The sequence below is a fragment of the Macaca nemestrina genome, chromosome 4, assembly GCF_043159975.1.
Source record: "Macaca nemestrina isolate mMacNem1 chromosome 4, mMacNem.hap1, whole genome shotgun sequence".
Taxonomy (NCBI): Eukaryota; Metazoa; Chordata; class Mammalia; order Primates; family Cercopithecidae; genus Macaca; species Macaca nemestrina.
This window is the reverse complement of record NC_092128.1, coordinates 187,692,131-187,707,027: the sequence shown is the minus strand read 5'-3', so window position 1 is coordinate 187,707,027 and position 14,897 is coordinate 187,692,131. Positions and strand designations below refer to the sequence as shown.

The window sequence follows — 14,897 nt, the reverse complement described above, 5'->3', positions numbered from 1 at the left end:
AGGCGCCACCGTTCAGGAAGTCTCTACAAGACCAGGACCCTGAGGCCTCTGTAAGTGCCGGGACCGGAACCAACCACGCAGAGCGACTAAGGACGGGGCAAGAGCCGAGAGAACCCGCTGCCGCCCGTTGAACTCCCACCGCCCCGACAGCGCGCTTCCGCGATTGCGCACGCGCGCTGCGCACCACGCCCCGGAAGAGTTCCTAGGCCCGTGATGGTGACCCGGAAGCAGCCCCCGGTGTCGGGGCAGGAGGGACGCGCGCGGCTGAGGCGAGGTCGCTCAGCGAAGCTGTTGCGGGGCCATGGCGGGGACGGCGCTGAAGAGGCTGATGGCCGAGTACAAACGTGAGTTCGGGGATCTGGGCGGTCAGCAGCGTCCCTCGTTCCTGCTCCCGGGCCCGCGTCGTCCGGTGGGGCTGGGGCAGAGAGCCTGGCGGGGGAGCCGGGCGCGGGGCCTCCACCGCGAGCCCCGCTGTGGGTCCCCCGGAGCGCCGCTCTCTGCGCCCGCTGCCCGCCCTCACGCGTGAAGTGAGGAGAAGCCTTCCCAGCGTCGGTAAAGGCAGCGCCGGCGCCGTGTTAGTTGAGAGCACACACAGTTGAGTCTTTGCGGGCTTTCTTTTTTCTCTTTTCTAGTAATTCTTTTCTTGGCAGCCTTGAGAACGTGCAGTGAGAGCTTGGGGAAGAAGGCCTGAGTTGCTGCTGAGGAATTAGGGGGGAAAAGTGTATGCGTTAAAAGGGGAAAAAGACTCGTTGGTGGAGCTTTAGGTGAAAGGTCAGATTTTGGCTTTCCCTCCAGTGAAGGAAAAGGGCTTTTGAACAGTGCCACCTGTCACTCCTCCTAGGTAGTGTTGAGAAAACCTCATGAGTGCTTTCCTACCCGGTACGTTAGATATTTCTAATGTCTGAGGAGAGCGAAGGGAGAAATGAGAACCTAGGAGCACTCGGCATTCCATCGTTTTACACCGAATTCCCGCTCGGAAGAACTGCTGCGAGAAGTCTTGGAATACCATTGTGTTGAAAGCGCCAGAAACCTGACTCGCCGGCGGAGACAAGATAGTAGCCGGCTAAGAGCAGGGCCCGAGTTCAGACCCGGCCTCTCAGCTCCTTAGCTCTTTGACCTTGTTCCTCTCTCGCAGTCTCTGCAGTTTCTTTATCTTAAAAGGTTAAAGTTGATACTGCCGGTGAAGTGCTAAATACCTGATGTGTAAACTCTTAATAAAGTTAGCCGCTGCTTTTGTAATTAGATTGAGGGTAATTTTGGAAGAAGGTTAAAAATAGGCTGAACTAATGAATGTGATAAAACAGAAGTAAGTGGTGAATATACATGTAGCTTGATTTCGTATAGCTGTATTGGTGACACTGCGCAGTGAGAGTTGATGTTTGGCTTAAGCAGACCAAAACATTGCAAATACAGGTTCACTCAGGTATGGTCATTCATTCCTTGGTATCTGGAGGGGATTGGTTCCAGGCCCACCTGCAGATACGGATGCTCAAGTCTCTACTATAAAGTGGCCTGGTATTTGCATTTAATGTATGCATAGCCTCTCATAACTTTTAAATCATCTCAAAGTTTACTTATAATACCTAATGCAGTGTAAGTGCTGCGCAAATAGTTATACTGATTTTTTTTTACTTTTATTTTTAAATCGTTATTTTTTTCAAGTATTTTGTATTCCTAGTTGGTCGAATCCATGAATGTGCAGGAGCAGATACGCGGCCTGCTGTAAAAGTTCAAATAACGCTCGCCACCTAGTGTCTGCTAAAGCAGAACGTAGAGGCACACTTACTTTCCCGCGCACTTTGCTTGATTGAGTTTCACTTCGCAGATATTGCATGTTTTACAAGTTTACAAGTTTTTTTACAAGCAACCCTGCATGGGAGCAAGTCTGTTGGCACCATTTTTGCTCACTTCGTGTCTCTGTGTCACATTTTAATCTATTACGGTGATCTATGATCAGTAATCTTTGATTTTTTTTTTTTTTTTTTTTGAGACAGAGTCTCGCTCTGTCACCCAGGCTGGAGCGCAGTGGCCGGATCTCAGCTCACTGCAAGCTCTGCCTCCTGGGTTTATGCCATTCTCCTGCCTCAGCCTCCCGAGTAGCTGGGACTACAGGTGCCCGCCACCTCGCCCGGCTAGTTTTTTGTATTTTTTTAGTAGAGACGGGGTTTCATGGGGTTAGCCAGGATGGTCTCGATCTCCTGACCTCGTGATCCGCCCGTCTCGGCCTCCCAAAGTGCTGGGATTACAGGCTTGAGCCACCGCGCCCGGCCGATCAGTAATCTTTGATGTTACTGTTGTAATTATTTTGGGGCATCACGAACCATGCCCATAAAAGATGGTCGTCCTAATAAATGTTGTGTGTGCTTTACTGACTGGCTGTTTCCCCATCTCTCTCCCGGCCTCTCTCTTCCCTGAGACAAAACAATATTGAATAGGCCAGTAATAACCGTACAGTGGGCTGAAGTGTTCAAGTGAAGAGTTGCACTCCACCCAGTTCAAATCAAAAACTAGAAATGATTAGGTTTAGTGAGAAAAGAATGTTGAAAGTCAAGACAGGCTGAAAGCTGGGTCTCTTGCACCAGTTAGCCAAGTTGTGAATGCAAAGGAAAAGTTCTTGAAGGAAATTAAAAGTGTTGCTCTGTTGAACACAATGAATAATAAAGTGAAAGAGCCTTACTGCTTATGTGAAGAAAGTTTTAGTGGTTTGGATAGAAGATCAAACCACTCATAACATTCCCTTAAGCCAAAGCCTAATCCAGAGCAAGGCCCTAACTCTTCAGTTTTATGAAGGCTGAGAGCAGTGAGGAAGCTGCAGAAGAAAAATTGGAAGCTAGTAGAGGTTGGTTCATGAGATTGAAGTAAATAACCTGTCTCCATAACATAAAAGCACAAGGTGAAGCAGCAAGTTCTCCAGAAGATCTAGCTAAGATCAAGATGAAAGTGACTCCTATATTAAGCAATAGATTTACAAGGTACGTAAAATAGCCTTATGCAGTATTGGGAGGAGGAGATGCCATATACAACTTAAACAGCTAGAGAGAAGTCAGTGACTGGCTTCAAAGGACAGGCTGACTCTTGTTAGGGGCTAATGTCAGTCACTTTAAGTTGACTTTGAGTTGAAGCCAGTGCTCATTTATCATTCAGAAAATCTTAGGGCCCTTAAAAATTATGCTAAATCTACTCTGAGCTCTAGGATGGTACAACAGCCTGGATGACAGCACATCTAAGTACAACATGGTTTACTGAATATAAGCCCACTGTTGAGACCTACTGCTCAGGAAAAAAAAGATTATTTTCAAAATACTATTGCTGACAGTGCACCTGGTCACTCGAGCCCTGATGGAGATGTATAAGGAGATAAATGTTTTTATGCCTGCTAACACAACACCCATTCTGCAGCCCATGGATCCAGGAACAATTTTCACTTTTATTTAAGAAATACATTTCATAAGGCCATAGCTGCCATGAAAGGTGATTTCTTTGATGGATCTGGGCAAAGAAAATCAAAAGCCTTCTGGAAAGGATTTATTATCCTAGATGGCATTAAGAACATCTGTGATTCATGGGAGGTCACCGTATCAACAACAGGCTTTTGAAAAAGTTGATTTCAATGCTCATGGATGACTTTAAGGGGAGGAGGCAACTGCAGATATGGTGGAAATAGCAAGGGAACTGCAGTTAGAGGTGGAGCATGAAGATGTCGCTCAGTTGCTACAATCTCATGATCAAACTTGAACAGATGGGGAGTTGAGTCTTACAGATGAGCAAAGAAGTGATTCTTGAGATGGGATCTACTCCTGGTGAAAATGCTGTGAACATTGTTGAAATGACAACAAAAGATTGAGACTATTCCATAAACTTAGTTGATAAAGCAGCAGCAGGGTTTGAGGGTATTGACTCCAATATTGAGTGAAGTTCCAGTCTGGGTAAAATGCTGTCAGACAACATCACAGACTACAGAGCAATCTTTGGTGAAAGAGTCAGTCCCTGTGGCAAACTTAATTATCTTATTTTCAGAAACTACCACAGCCACTCCTGCCTTCAGCAACTACCACCCTGATCAGTCAGCAGCCATCAATATTCCGGCAAGACTGCACCGGCAAAAAGATTATGACCTGCTGAAGGCTCAAATGATTGTTAGCATTTTTTAGCAATAAAAATTAAGCATATTTTGGCAAATAATTTTTTTTTTTTTTTGAGACAGAGTCTTGCTCTGTCGCCCAGGCTGGAGTGCAGTGGCACAACCACAGCTCATTGCAAGCCTTGACATCCTAGGCTCAAGCTATCCTCTCACTTAATCCTCCTGAGTAGCTGAGACTACAGGCACGTGCCGCTACACCTGGCTGATTTTTCTGTCTTCATCTTGACCTCCATGTTGTCAGGGTTTGACAGAAGTGACTCCATTTTGATTCTGACAACGTTCATACTAGAACAGAGGATTGGATATGGGGAACTGTTACTTCTGTGTCCTCATGGGAAACCTGGCTGGTGGGTCAAATGTGTAAACACCTACCATTTCTTGGTGTCCTGGTTTGTGTTTGTGTCTCTGTTTTAGTTTTATTTTTGTCCTGTTTCTAGGGTGAGGCTAGACTGTGAGCAGCCATTTTCTCATTTTTATTGAGAAGAAAATCATTAAACCCCTGCATAGGAAATTAAGTTCAGGCTGCTGCTTCAGGCCAGTCTTTGCGTTGTTGAACTTGTATTTTCTAAGGATATTTGCATTAGCAAAGATATGTTCTCCCTTTTACTGTCCTGACAAAAGCTTCATCTGTTATTTCAATTGTCAATTAGTTTGCAGTAATAAACCTAAATAATGGTTAATTTCCAAAGGTTTGTCACAGAAGTGTATTGTGTGTTTTTACATGTTAACATGAAAGTTTGGACTATGTGTGCAAGGTAGAACTCTAAACATACCTCCCTAAGATTCACATGCCCTAGTTATTCAAGCGCTTTCTAGTACCGCGGTGGAGGGCCTTTGGAGATGTAAGTAAGGTTACTAATCAGCTGATTTAAAGAGAGGGAGTTTATTCTGGATTACCCTGGAGGATCCAATAACATAAGGCTCAAAAGCAGGCAATGAAGGCAGGATGGGGGCGGTCAGAGAGATTCGACATATGACAGGATCTCTACCTTTTGTGGCTGGCTGTGAAGATGAAAGGAGCCATGAGCTGAGGAAGGTGGGCGGCCTCAAGAAGCTGAGAATGACCCCCGGCCAACAGCCCTGTGGAACTGAATTCTGTCAGCAACCTCAATGAACTTGGAGTGGCAGCCCTGGTGAGACTCTGAGCAGAGAACTAGCTGGCCCATGCTGTGTCCAGACTTCTGACACTTGGAAACTCTGAGATCATCAATGAGTATTGTTTTAAATCACTAAATTTGTGGTAGTTTGTGTTACAGCAGTGACAGAAGATGAATACAGTATGTTATTGAGGGGACTTTGTTTTTCCTGTATCTTAATAATGTGATAAAATTTAATGTTTATTTTTTGTGTATCATTTAGTGTTTATTTTTTGTGTATCTTAACATCTAGTTTGTCCTCATAACGTATTTTAAGGTAGCACATTCCAGTATAAAGGTGGACTTGACAGAATCAATCTCTACATAGAAGGGGTTTAGATAGATTTGGATAGATGTTCAGGCCCACTTTATTGTATTTGGGAATAGTCATAGAACTGCAGAAATTTAGAGGTGGTGGGACCTTGCCTATGATTCTGTTCAGGCCCCCTAATTTTACAGATTTTGTGGAATTGAGCAACAGACAAGATGATTTTGCCTAGGTTCACAAACAGGGGAAAAGGAGAGCCAGGAAAGAACTCAGTTGTTCTAAACTGCTGTCTTGTCTTGATGTCCTGTTTTTATTCATCATCCAGCCTTTCCTAGGAGTGTCAGAGATAGACCTAGGTAGAAGTGGGCTGCCATACAAAGTGCTACCCATAGAGAGCTTAGCACAACAGAAATTTATTCTTTCATAGTTCTGGAGGCCAGACATCTGAAAGGTGTTGATGGGGTCATTCTTCCTCTTGAGGGCTCGAGGGGAGAACCCTTACTTGCCTCTTCCAGCTAATGGTGGTTGGTGGTCTTCCTTGGCGTTTATTGGTGTTCTCTTGCTTGAGGTAGTGTAATTCCATCCTCTGCCTCCATCTTCACATGGCCATCTTCTCCCTGTGTGCACTGGTGCCCGTATTCTCTCTTACAAGAACACCAATAATTCGGTTTAGGGCCCACCTAATTGATATGACCTCATTTTAACTCAATTACATCTTTAAAGACCCAATCTGGTCCAAATAAGGTTACAGTCACAGAGCCTGGGTATACCTGAATTTTCAGGGGACACTAACCCAGTACAGTATCTAATTCCTATTAGATAAGATTTAATTCCTATTAGATAGGATTAGAACCCAAAACTTACGTGTATGAAACTGAGCTCTAAAACTGAGTTCCTGCGTTTTCCACTGAGTTCCTGCGTTTTCCACTGTCATTGTTCATACAGCCTTCCCCCCTGCACTTACAGCAGCCTTGTTCTTCCAGTTGTTGGGCTAAAATCCTTAGAATTTCCTTAACACCTCACTTTCTTTTATAGCCATGTGTAATCTGGTATCCTTCCTTCAGACTTCATCTCAACCTTCGCTCACTGCTCCCTGCTGGTCCAAGCGCCTCTCACCTCTAGCCTAGATTCTTTCCTAGAATCCAGCTGGGTCCTCTACCTCCTGCTCTTGACACATTTTCTTCTGCCCTCAGTGTGGCAGAAAGTGATCACGCTGCCGTGCTCAGGACCCTTGTCGCAGTAGAACCAGGGTCCTCCCAGTGCCCTGTGCTCTCCTCTGGCTCCCTCTCCTCCAGCCCTCCTGGCCTAATTGCTGTCCCCTAACTCTCCGGGCTTGATATGCTCCTCTCCTGGGCTGGGTGCAGTGACACTTTCCTTCCCTGGCTGGTTTCATCACTTGTGCCCTCCCTGCTACAGGGAGGAGCCCTCCCTGCTACAGGGAGGAGCCCTCCCTGCTACAGGGAGGAGCCCTCCCTGAACCACCAGACCCAGTCTGTCCCTTCCTATTACTGTCGTGTTTCCCCATGATGTCCCCTTTTTAGTTTTTAAAAACTTTATTTTTGTAGAGACAGGGTCTTGCCCAGTTTTAAAACTTTTGTTGTGAAGAATATTGTATATGTAGAAGTATAGAAAAGGTGTATGTTCAGATTAAATGATAAAATGAATGTCTGTGTCCATGGCACCAGTTTCAATGGAACAGTGGCAGCAACTTGGAAGTCTTTGTGCTCCTTCCTACCACCACCAAAACTTAACTGCCTTTCTGAATTTTGTATAAGTCTTTATTTTCTTTATATATACCACTTAACATATTGTTTACTTTTACCTGTTTTTGGACTTAGTAGAAATGGAATTATGCAATATATGTTCTGTGAATCAAATCTTTTGCTCAGCCTTGTTTTTGAAATTCATGTATGTTGAAGCATTTACGATCGTGTCACTTAATGCCAGGGTAGTGAGAAACGTGTTGTTAGATGATTTCATCATTGTATAAACATCCTAGAGTGTACTTACACAAACCCAGATGGTACTGCCTACTACACACCTAGGCTATATGGTAGAGCCTGTTGCTCCTAGGCTACAAACCTGTGCAGCCTGTGACTGTACTGAATACTGCAGGCAAAATGTAACACACATCATTAGTGATCAGAATCTCTCAGCTCCATTAGCATCTTAGGGGACCCTCTTCGTATATGCAGCCTATCCTCTACTGAAACGGCATTAAGTCGTGCATAACTGTGGCCTTAGTTTATGTTCACTGTTGAGTAGTATTTCATTTTGTGAATAAGCCACAATTCATCCATTCAGTCATTGGACATTTGAGTTATTTCCAATTTTTTATTTTTACAAATAATGCTGCTGTGAATGTTTTTGAATATGTGTATTGGTGAACACATTTGGGTCGTAACACAGGGTCACAGAACACTCATAATCAGCTTTCCTTGGTAATGCCAAACTGTTTTTCAGTGTGGTTGTCCAGTATGTATTGCTTTCAGCAGCAGCTGATCATTCCCAGCGCTGATCATGGTTGCTAACACCTTGATGGTGTACTGTATTTCGTTTTTAGCGATCTGATGAGTATGATGTGGTATCTTGAGGTTTTAATTTGTACATCTGTGATTCTGAATGAAGTTGAGCATCCTTTCGTGTAGATAGGCCATTCATGTTTTTTCCTTTGTGAAATGTCTGCTCATTGTTTTTTAAACCAATTTTAGATGAATTGTCTTTTTCTTATTGACTTGTAGGAGTTGTTTATATAGTCCCATCCCTTTTTGTACCCCTAATCTTGTGTTGGTTATATATGCTATAATTATTTTATCCCTGTTTGTGCTTCATCTTTTTAGCCTTTATGCTGTCATTTTTTCCCCAGCCACCTTTAAAAAAAAAGCTTTGAGGTACTATTGACGTATAGTAAACTGACATATTGAAGCATACAATTTGGTGAGTTGTGATATGTGTGTATTCCCATGAAACCATCACCACAGTCAAGGTGATGAATGTGTCTATTATCCCCAAAAGTTTCCTCCTGCCCCCTTTTTAATTCATCTCTCCCTTCCTCCCTTCTGCCCCAGTTCTTGGGTGGTGACCCATCTACTTTCACTTACCATGTAGGTTGTTTTGTACTTTCTTTTTATCAGACTTATTTCATTCAGCATTATTATATTGAGATTCATCTGTGTTGTTGCCTGTGTCAGTATTTTGTTCTTTTTTTATTGCAGAGTAGTAGTCCATTGCATGGATAGACTACAGTTTGTTTATATATTTACCTGTTGGACATTTGGATTGTTTCCAGGTCTAGGCTATTAGAAATAAACCTGCTATGAACATTTGTGTACATGTCTTTCTGTGGATATATGCTTTTATTTCACCTGTGTAAATAACCAGAGTTATAATGATAAGTGTATGTTTAATTTTTAAAGAAATGGCCAAACTGTTTTCCTCCGGTTCACATTTCACTAGCATCTGTATTAAGCGATCCCGTTGCCCCACCTCCTCGCTGACACTTGGCGTGACCAGATGTGTTGTGTTTTTTTTTGTTTTGTTTTTGAGACAGGTTCTCTGTCACTCAGGCTAGAGTACAGTGGTGCAGTCATGGCTCACTGCAGCATTTGCCTCCCAGGCTCAAGCAATCCTGCCACCTCAGCCTCCCAAGAAGCTGGGATTACAGTTACATACCACCTCGCTTAGCTAATTTTTGTATTTTTGGTAGAGATAGGGTTTCACCATGTTGCCCAGGCTTGTCTTGAACTTGTGGGCCCAAGCAATCTGCCCGTCTTGACCTCCCAAAGTGTTGGGATTACAACTGTGAGCCACTGTGCTCATCCAGTTTTAAAAATTTTAGCCATTCTATTGGGTGTATAGCAGTCTTACTGGGGTTTTATTTTATTTTATTTTTTTTTTTGAGACTGTCTCGCTGTGTCATCCAGGCTGGAGTGCAGTGGCATGATCTCGGCTCACTACAACATCTGCCTCCTGGCTTCAAGTAATTCTCCTACCTCAGCCTCCCAAGTAGCTGGGGCTACAGGCGCGTGCCACCACACCTGGCTAATTTTTGTGTTTTTAGTAGAAACAGGGTTTCACTGTGTTGGCTAGGCTGATCTCTAACTCAGACCTCAGGAGTTCGCCTTGGCCTCCCAGTGCTGGGGTTACGGGCGTGAACCACTGTGAACCACCGCCCCTAGCCCTTACTGAGGTTTTGATTTGCATTTCCATAAGACTCATGATGTTGAGCATCATTTCATGTGTTTGTCATCCATGTGTCTTTTTTGATGAAGCGACTTGAGTCTTTGCTCCTTTTAAAATTGTATTGATTTTCTTAAGTTTTATGAGTTCTTTGGCTGGGCGCAGTAGCTCACGCCTGTAATCCCAGCACTTTGGGAGGCTGAGGGCGGATCACGAGGTCAGGAGTTCAAGACCATCGTGGCTGACACAGGGAAACCCCCGTCTCTACTAAAAATACAAAAAATTAGCCTAGTGTGGTGGGAGGCACCTGTAGTCCCAGCTACTCAGGAGGCTGAGGCAGGAGAAAGACGTGAACCCAGGAGACGGAGCTTGCAGTGAACCGAGATCACGCCACTGCACTCCAGCCTGGGTGACAGAGCGAGACTCCGTCTCAAAAAAAAAAAAGGAGGGTTTTTATTATTTCAATGAAATTCAGTTATTGACTTTTAAAATATTTCTTGCTATTGTGTTATATTTAAGAAATAGCTGCTAAACATCAAGTGGCAGTAGGATTTTCACCTATGATTTTTTCTAGATGTTTTATAGTTTCAGCTCTTATATTTAGGTCTGGGATCCATATAATAAAGTTTTCCGTATGGTGTGAGATAAAGGCCAAAGTTTATTTGTAAATTATTTGTAAATGGCAGTGCAGTTGTTTCAGCACTATGCTTGCTAGGGCTGCTCTACCACAAAGTGGGCATGGCTTAAACAACAGAAATGTATTTCCTCATAGTCCTGGAGGCTGGAAGTCCAAGATAAGGAATAGGGCAGGGCTGGTTTCTTCTGAGGCCCTGTTCTGTATGCCTGTGTCCTCATCTCTTCTTATAAGGACATTAGTCAGATTGGATTAAGGTCCACCCTAATGACCACATTAATTTTAATTACCTCATTAAAGGCCCTAGTCACACACTTTTGTCCACCTTGTTTTTTTTATGTAATATGTCCTGGAGTTTGTTCTGTATTTGCATGTAGAGGTATTTATACCTGCAAAGTATTCCACTGGTATATGTATCATAATTTGACTGGTCCTCTGTTGATAGACACTCGAGTCCTTTTTAATTTCTTTTTATTTTTACAAATAGTCCTGAAATGAATGTCCTGTGTATACATCTTTTATCTTCACCAATGTTATCTGTGGGATGGATTCCTAGAAATGAAATTGCTGGGTCAAAGGTTAAATTTATATTTCACTGTGTGGTGACTATTTTAAGTGGCAAGGAATGGCCTCCGAAAATTGCCCTGATACTAAGATTCATATCTTTTTTTGAACTTGTTTCTTATCAGTTAACACAAAGCTGTATATTATTTTGTGTATGCGTGTATATGCTTTGGAAGCAAAAAAAACAAAACGGAAAAAATCAAGTGTCCAGAACCATTCCCTCCAGCCTCTGAACTCTGCAATTCTTTATTGCTGCAATTCTTTATTGACCAGTAGAGGCCACTGTTGAATAACAAAGCTGGCGGGAAGGTCAGCGCACACCTGGGCAGGTCTCTGTGCAGAGCCTGCATCGCCAGGAGCAGGTCTGGAGCTGCAGTTTTTAGACCACCCTTTCCCCTCCCTAAGGGAGGGTGTCACACAGGGGAGTGCCAAAGGGGAACTCCAGATGAAGAATAAAGCCAGCTCTCTTTGGTACGAGCTCTTCTTCATAGTTCCACGAAAGTGATTTGTAAAACTTTTGTGTATTCTGCTGCCAGGCCTCTACTTAGTTGCCCACTGACATTGTGTTTCTCCCGCACCCCACCTGCTTAGCAGTTTACAGTCTGTCTGCCTTAATCTGTTATTTTTTTCTTATAATTAGGCGGTTTGGCTTGAGACACAAGAATGGGACTAGATTTTAGATGACTTGGTGTAGGAAGCCTGGCAAATTGGGTTCTGTGGTTATTTCTCCTGATCTATTCCACACGAAGAGACACAAAGGGAGACCATCAGGGTGTGTCTTGTGAAATCCAAGGTCTTAGTCTGCTTGGTACTTGACCTCATTCACATTCAATTCCCACCCGCCCCTAAAATGTTTAATGCACTTGGCCCTTGGGGCCAGCACTTGCCTTTTTGACTTGCCTTGCTGGCCCCTCCTTACCACTGTCTCCTCTCACTGCTGGGTGTCGGCATACCCTTGTGACAGCGCTTGGGTCTCTTCAGGACCTCTGTTCCCTGGATCAGGGCTTCTCAGCAGATGTTAGTGGCATTTTGAGTGAAATAATTTTTCCTTGTGTAGGCCCTGTTCATGGCAGGATGTGGGTTCATTATACGGTTGATGGATATATTAGCCCATTCTTATACTGCTATAAAGATACTACCTGAGACTGGGTAATTATAAAGGAAAGAGGTTTAGTTGACTCACAGTTCTGCATAACTGGGGGGCCTCAGGAAATTTATAATTATGGCAGAAGGGGAAACAGACCTCTTCTCAAGGGGATAGGAGAGAGAAGAGCAGGAGAAGAGAAGAGCAAACCAAGGAAGAACTTTCCACACACTTACAGAACCATCAGTTCTCCTGAGAACTCGCTATCATGAGAACAGCATGAGGGAAACTGCCCCCATGGTCCAGTCACCTCCTACTAGGTTCCTCCCTCAACACTTTGGGGATTATAATTCAAGGTGAGATTTGGGTAGGGACACAAAGCCAAACCATATCATTTCTCCCCCGATCCCTCCCAAATCTCATGTTCGTTTCAAAACCATTCCATTCCATTTCAAAACAAATCTTGCCTTCCCAGCAAGGCCTTCAAGTCTTAACTCATTTCATCATTAACTCAGAAGTCCAAGTCCAAAGTCTCATCTGCAACAAGGTAAGTCCTTTCCATCTAGCAGCCTGTAAAATCAAAAGCAAGTTAGGTACTTTCAAGATACAATGGAAATACAGGCATTGGATAAATACTCCCATTTCCAATGGAAGAAATTGGCCAAAACAAAGGACTGCAGACCCCCATGCAAGTCCGAAATCCAGTTGGGCAGTCATTAAATCTTAAAGCTCAAAATGATCTCCTTTGTGACCCCATGTCTCACATCCAGGGCATACTGATGCAAGGAGTGGCTTTCGTGACCTTGGGCAGCTCCGCCCCTGTGGCTTTGTAGGGGACAGCCCTCCCGCACCCACCCCCTTCGGCTACTTTCATGGTGGGCATTGAGTGTCTTCGGCTTTTCCAGGTGCACAGTGCAAAGCTCTTGATGGATCTGCTGTTCTGGGGTCTGGAGGATGATTGTCCTCCAGTGGGGACTCTGGGAGTTCCAACCCCACATTTCCCTTCCTCAATGCCCTAGCAGAGGTTCTCCATGAGGGCCCTGCCGCTGCAGCAGATTTCTGTTCTGGACATCCAGGCGTTTCCATACATCCTCTGAAATGTAGGTGAAGGTTCTCAAATGTCAGTTATTGAATTCTTTGCACCCACAGGCCCAACACCACGTGGAAGCTGCCAAGGCTTGGGGTTTGCACCTTATGAAGCAATAGCCTGAGCTGTACCTTGGCCCCTTTTAGCCATGGCTGGAGCTGGAAAAGCTGGGACACAGGGCACCAAGTACCAAGGCTGCACAGAGTAGTGGCGGGGCTGGGCCTGGCCCACAAAATCATTTTTCCCTCCTAGGCCTCCCTGCATGTGATGGGAGGGGCTGCTGCCAAGATCTCTGACATGCTCTGGAGACATTTTCCCAATTGTCTTGGCGATTAATATTTGGCTCCTTCTTATGTGCATTTCTGCAGCTGCCTTGAATTTCTCTCCAGAAATTGGGTGTTTCTTTTTTATTGCATTGTCATGCTGCAAAGTTTTCAAACTTTTACTCCCTGCTTTCCTTTTATTTTTTATTTTATTTTTTATTTTTATTTTTTTTTTGAGACGGAGTCTCGCTGTGTCGCCCAGGCTGGAGTGCAGTGGCCGGATCTCAGCTCACTGCAAGCTCCGCCTCCCGGGTTCACGCCATTCTCCTGCCTCAGCCTCCCGAGTAGCTGGGACTACAGGCGCCGCCACCACGCCTGGCTAGTTTTTTGTATTTTTAGTAGAGACGGGGTTTCACCATGTTAGCCAGGATGGTCTCGATCTCCTGACCTCGTGATCCGCCCGTCTCGGCCTCCCAAAGTGCTGGGATTACAGGCTTGAGCCACCGCGCCCGGCCCTGCTTTCCTTTTATTTATTTATTTATTTATTTATTTATTTTTATTTTATTTTTTTTTTTGAGACGGAGTCTTGCTCTGTAGCCCGGGCTGGAGTGCAGTGGCCAGATCTCAGCTCACTGCAAGCTCCGCCTCCCGGGTTTACGCCATTCTCCTGCCTCAGCCTCCGGAGTAGCTGGGACTACAGGCGCCCGCCACCTCGCCCGGCTAGTTTTTTGTATTTTTAGTAGAGACGGGGTTTCACCGTGTTAGCCAGGATGGTCTCGATCTCCTGACCTCGTGATCCGCCCGTCTCGGCCTCCCAAAGTGCTGGGATTACAGGCTTGAGCCACCGCGCCCGGCCCCTGCTTTCCTTTTAAACACAAGTTCCAATTTCAGATCATCTCAAGTTCAGAGTTCCACAGATCTCTAGGGCAGGGGCAAAATCTCACCATTCTCTTTGTTAAAACATAGGAAGAGTGACTTTTGCTCCAGTTCCCAAGAAGTTCCTCATCTCTTTTTCAGACCACCTCAGCCTGGGCTTCGTTGTCCATGTCACTATTAGCATTTTGGTCAAAAGCATTCAGCAAGTCTCTAGGAAGTTCCAGACTTTCCCACATCTTCCTTCTTCTAAGCCCTCCAAACTGTTCCAGCCTCTGCCTGCTACCCAGTTCCGAAGTTGTTTCCACATTTTCAGGTTGTTTTTATAGCAGCACCCTGGTACCATTTTACTGTATTCGTCTGTTTTCACACTGCTGTAAGAACTTCCCTGAGACTGGGTAATTTATAAAGGAAAGAGGTTTAATTGACTCGCAGTTCCACATGGCTAGGGAGTTCTCAGGAAACTTAAGAGTCATGACAGAAGCCGAAGGGGAAGCAAGCACCTTCTTCACAAGGTGGCAAGAGAGAGAGAAGAGTGAAGGAGGTACTTTCGAACACTTATAAAACCACTAGATATCATGAGAACAGCATGGAGGAAATTGCCCCCATGATCCAGTCAACTCCCACCAGGTTCCTCCCTCAGCACCTTGAGATTACAATTCAAGATG

At 44.6% G+C, this 14,897-nt stretch overlaps 1 protein-coding gene across 1 annotated transcript in view; it reads left to right on the top strand.

Annotated features, from left to right (window-relative positions):
* Positions 1 to 205: 205 nt before the first annotated feature.
* The window catches only part of LOC105472512 (ubiquitin conjugating enzyme E2 G2), a 34,468-nt gene continuing 19,776 nt past the window's right edge, over positions 206 to 14,897 (top strand). The window contains exon 1 of the mRNA XM_011725835.3: positions 206 to 344. Coding sequence (XP_011724137.1) covers positions 302 to 344 — 43 coding nt within the window. The 5' untranslated portion in view covers positions 206 to 301. The remainder of the gene's footprint in view (positions 345 to 14,897) is intronic.